We start from the raw sequence: 5193 nt of genomic DNA, 5'->3' as shown, positions 1-5193 counted from the left end.
AAAGTACATTTTTTCATGTTGTTTATAAGTCATGGACTCATCAAACTAATTGTATATGGAACCAAAAATCTCAATGAAATCATGTAATCTTGTTGTGAGAAAGATATGGACACGTGTATGCTATTATTTACATAAACATGCACAAAATGGAAAGATAATAATGATAGAGAACAATTGATCTAGCGGATGATCTGATTGCGGGTTAGTTTTATAGGTGCCCCTATGAACTCCATGCCCGAGTGTATAAATATGAGCGAGAAAAGCAGAATACATCATGAAAAGTCTTGTTAAAAATGTTTTGTTATTCCTTTCATAAAAAGCAGTGATATAGTTTTGATCTTATATGATTTTGCTAGCTGTCGGCGTTTGCGTGTGTGTATATGTGTGTTAGTCTTGATTGTGTGCATTCTAGCTACAAAGAGGCATGATATGTGCTCGTAGTTGCTCATTTTGAGCCAATAAATTCCATCCTAAGTTGAAAAAAAATATAGAGAATAAAACAAAAGTTATACCTTTATCTACATACAGGCCGGGGGCATTCATTCTTTTCGAAAAACATACATGTCTAAATGTAGTGTATTTTATAATAAAGGGGGTAAACACGAGGAAACAAATTATGTATACGATGAGAGTAAATGCTTTACATTTGTATAAAATACACTAACGATGGTGCCCAAGGCAACTGTGCTAGTTAATTCAAAAACTATACTATTTCAGTGCCCCTGGCTGATCTGCACATCCTAGAGTTTCCCTTTTCCAAGCATGCCCTGTATGGTATATATCCTTGTGTTTCACCTGCTGCAGTGTTGTGTGCCTACCTACCACGACATTCAAGTGGCACATGCCAAACGGCCGGTCCTTGTCTGCAAGGACGTACTGTACGCGCTCCCGAGATCCTTGGTGCTCCCTGCCTGATGGAGGTAGCTCGCTACAGCACGACGTCGCGCCGCTTCTTGGGGTTGGCCGCCTCCGGGGCCCCTTTCCTCATCATCGCCACGAACTCCGTGTAGTTGATCCGCCCGTCCTGCACGCACGCGCAGCACGGTCACCGCCCATCAGCCAGGCATCTTCCAACACCGTCACGGCATGAAGAGAGCAAATGCAGCGGCGAGTAGCGTCGCGGGTGAACTTACGTGGTCGGCGTCGACCTCCGATATGATGTCCTTGATGTCCCGGCCGTCCATCAACCCTTTCTCCCTCAGGGCCTGCTCCAGCTCCTCGATCGTGATGTACCTGCAACGCAGCAGTGGTTCAGAATTCTGAACATTATAGCACGTCGTCAGAAATCACAGATACCAGTCTATATACGTACCCGCTGTTGTCCTTGTCGAAGTACTGGAAGGCGGTGTAGAGGTGCTCCTCCCTGTCCATCCTGTTCATGTGCATCGTCGCCGTGATGAACTCGTCGTAGTCGATGGTCCCGTTCCCGTCAGCGTCCGCCTGCGAGCATCGCGTAATTAACCAACCGGCAATGCAAATGCAAGGTGCCGGAAGTCATCGATTTCGGTCTGCTTACAGCTTCCATCAGCTGCTGGACCTCGGCCTCGGTGAGCTTGGTCCCCTTCTTGGCCAGCCCTTTCCGCAGCTCGTCGACGGTGATGGTGCCGCTGTTGTCTGAGTCCATGCTCTGGAACATCTCCTTCAGCCCCCTGATCTCCTCCTCCGACAAACATCCGGCGATCACCTGCCAAGCATGGTTTGTTGAGGAGGACACGTCAGACGAGCTCGTCTTCAACTTGTTCATGCTGTCCCGGTTTCAGAATTCAGACTAGAAAGTATGTACCCTTAGCGCGGCCTTCTTGAACTGGTTCATAGCTCTGAACTGCTTGAGCCTACCCAGGACAGCATTGTCGATCAGTGTGTCCGGCGCCTCGCCGTCCTCTTTGATCCACGGGTGGTCTGAACAGCAAAAGAGAAAGTTAATCGCAAATATGTATGGATGCAACAACCGCAGATGCAGCAGAGCAGGCCGGAATTCAGAAACGATGGCACGCTTACTGAGGACGTCGTGAGCAGAAATCCGCTTCTTGGGGTCGGAGGTGAGCATCTTCCTGACGAGGTCCTTGGCGCCGCCGGAGATGCGCGGCCACGGATCGCTGTTGAAGTCCACCTGCCCTCTCAGGATGGAGTTGAAGATGCCGTGCTCCGACTGCGCCCAGAAGGGCGGGACGCCGCAGAGCAGGATGTAGAGCATGACGCCGACGCTCCAGATGTCGGCCTGGGGCCCGTAGTTGCGCTTCAGCACCTCCGGCGCGATGTAGTAGGCGCTGCCCACGATGTCCCTGAACACCTCCCCTTCCTTGAAGAAGACGGAGAGGCCGAAGTCGGTGGCCTTGAGCGGCGCGTCCTCGTCCTTGCTGAGGAGGAGGAAGTTCTCGGGCTTGAGGTCGCGGTGGATGACGCCCATGGTGTGGCAGGTGTGGATGATCCCCATGATAGTGCGGACGAGCGAGGCGGCGGCACGCTCCGTGTAGTGGCCCTTGGCGATGATCCGGTCGAAGAGCTCGCCGCCGGCGCAGAGCTCCATGACCAGGTGCACGGCGTGCTTGTCCTCGTAGGCGCCCTTGAGCTCCACCACCCCGGGCTGGCCCGCCAGGTGGTACATGATCTGCACCTCCCGCCGGACGTCCTCCACGTCCTCCTTGGTGGACAGCTTCCGCTTGCTGATGGTCTTGCAAGCCAGCTTCTGGCCCGTCGCCTTCTGCGTGCACAGCGACGTGACGCCGAACTGCCCGCGCCCGAGCTCCTTGCCGACGTTGTAGATGCTCTTGACGTCCTCCATGGGCCGGCCGAGGACGGGGCCGATCGGGGCGGGCGGCTTGACAGGCTGCGGCGCGGTGGAGGGCAACGCCGAGGAGGTCGCGCCGGAGCTCCCGTCGGAGGGGCGGGATGAGCCAGAGGCCGCGGGGTGGGACTTCCGGAACCACCGGCAGCACATGCCCATTGCCGGCGCAGGGGGTGCTCGCCGGCGAGCGAGACGTGCCGGGAACTTGGGGATGGTTCCCAGGTAGGCATTGGGCGCGTGCGCGGAGGAATTTGGGGGTCGCCGCTAAAAGGGAGGCGGGGAGGGAATGGCGGGAAGGCAGCGGCTTCGTGCTCGTGCGTCCGCTTTGGTTTTTGTCTTTTCGCCCACGAGAGAAAACTAATAGACGCTTCCGTGTGCCGAACAACTTGGGCATCAACCCATGTCAGCTTCGGGCGAACTGGTATTCCATTTCCAGCTCGTGCGTTTGCAAAGAGACGGAAAAGAAAATCACACGTCATTTCTTCAATCATTTAGAGCATCTTCGATGGTTGTAAGATAGCTGTTGATAGATTTTAACACATAGGATTTTTTATGATGTGTCATGTAATAAATAAAGAAATAAAGAGCAAGGTTGTATGTAAATTAACCAACACCCTTGCACAACCTCCAATGTAGAATGAGTGAGCACCTTATTCATTATCTCACATCTTATTGGGCAAACTAGATACAACCTATTGGAGTAGTTGTATGTTGAGGTTTTGATTGATGACATGGCATATTTTACCAACAAGCTAATCAATAAACTGTTGGAGATGCCCTTATAGCATTGATCTGAAGAGCTTGTAGGCGGAGCATGGGACCGACGTCGTATCCCATCGACCCGGTCTTTAAATTGCATTGCGCTCCGCTACTCCAAATTCCCTCCAGAGATCATGGACATTGGAGTGAAGGAGAACAGATTTTGTTAGATATGTGCAGAGGTCAGGATGGCCGGTTCCGCAGGTGATGCGAGCGACCGAGAGGCGATTCCACCCGTGCCACATCCCATCATTAATGGCCACCACGACCTTTCTTTATCCCCTACCAACTCCACCCACCCGTCCACCAGAAGTCTCACCTACCACTCGTGCGTCGCCTCCCTCTTGGAGAGAGCTCACCAGGCGATGCTAGATGACGGGGCGAGCGAGCAGATCTCCGGCTAGACGGGTGCATCCAACTACCCCGGTGGTGGCGTCGATGCTGATTCCGATACCGCAATCGATGATTCTGGTAGAACTGCTGCCGGAGATAGATGCGGATGTACCGGTGGCGCAGGCGGAGATCGTACGCGATGTGAGGGAGAAGTTCCTCGACCGCAGCAAATGGCCGGCGGTATTCGTGGGTATCACCCGCAACTCGACATTCGTGGAACGAGCAAGACTCAGCGGCAACGACGGAGGGATGGACTACCAGATGATCTTCTAGGCCATCCAAGAGGCGGAATCAACGGATCCATTTCAAGCATCGAAACGGAGGCGCTACAAAACAAGGAATCCTTCGCGCCTCGACATCAGCGCACATCGGTCGTTGGGCCAGCCAATCTCCCTCCCTTCGTGTTGCCGCCGGGGGTCAGCCCCCACACATCCCTGATTCATGGAAGACCCGATGGGTGTACTCTGCGAGGGGTTTGTGCCCCTGAACCAGGAGTACGTCGCGCGACGGCCAATAGGCATATTGCGATCTGGAGCCGCCACCATGCTTGGGAGATCGAGGAGGGGTAACTTCAACTACCAAATCCTCGAATATTTTGATTCATAAGGTCTTACATGGCTTGTGTCGTGACGATTTTTCTTCTCCGGCGAGGGTTGTCCCTCCATTTCGTAATTCCAATTTGGGTAGTTTGGATTTGGATCAAAATCAGCCGGATCGGAGTTGAGCTCTCGAACATTTTGGTGGCAGCCATGAAAGATTGATATCCATGCGAGGGTTGGCGCACGTTGCTTCTGTGAGGATGACGCCAACCACCTTCCCTAGACCCACCCTGCCCCATACATTTGTGGGCGTGTCCTTGCTCAAAAGACGGACCGGCGAAATACGCTTTGTCATAATGCTTGCGTCGAGGACGAGGAGATAGCATATTTCTATGGTCAGCTCTCGGTTATACCATTCCCAAGCTGATGTTGTTCCTCCCATAACCACTCCCCCACAAACCCTAGCTTGAAAGCACATATGCCCCCTTTGTGGTTTTGATAATTCATGACAACATACATTGTCTCTTGGACTAACATTTTTACCTAGTACTCCCTCCGTTCATAAATATAAGTCTTTTAATGCATTTCACTAAGTGACTACATACGAAGCAAAATGAGTTGATCTACACTCTAAAGCATGTATATATACATTCGTATGTAATTCCCTAATGGAACCTCTAAAAATACTTATATTTAGGAACAGAGGGAGTATATATC

At 52.2% G+C, this 5193-nt stretch overlaps 1 protein-coding gene across 1 annotated transcript; it reads right to left on the bottom strand.

The window, feature by feature from the left end:
- Nucleotides 1-566: 566 nt before the first annotated feature.
- Nucleotides 567-3017, bottom strand: LOC123444125 (calcium-dependent protein kinase 14). Its single transcript, XM_045120746.1, has 6 exons — nucleotides 1999-3017; nucleotides 1784-1899; nucleotides 1517-1684; nucleotides 1313-1440; nucleotides 1134-1233; nucleotides 567-1024 (listed from the first exon to the last, which is right to left on the bottom strand). The coding sequence occupies exons 1-6, from the start codon at nucleotides 2942-2944 to the stop codon at nucleotides 929-931; spliced, it is 1554 nt and encodes a 517-aa protein (XP_044976681.1). The 5' UTR covers nucleotides 2945-3017; the 3' UTR covers nucleotides 567-928.
- Between the last annotated feature and the right edge of the window lie 2176 nt (nucleotides 3018-5193).

This window comes from Hordeum vulgare, chromosome 1H (genome assembly GCF_904849725.1).
Source record: "Hordeum vulgare subsp. vulgare chromosome 1H, MorexV3_pseudomolecules_assembly, whole genome shotgun sequence".
Lineage (NCBI taxonomy): Eukaryota > Viridiplantae > Streptophyta > Magnoliopsida > Poales > Poaceae > Hordeum > Hordeum vulgare.
This window is presented reverse-complemented; position numbering and strand designations above follow the sequence as displayed.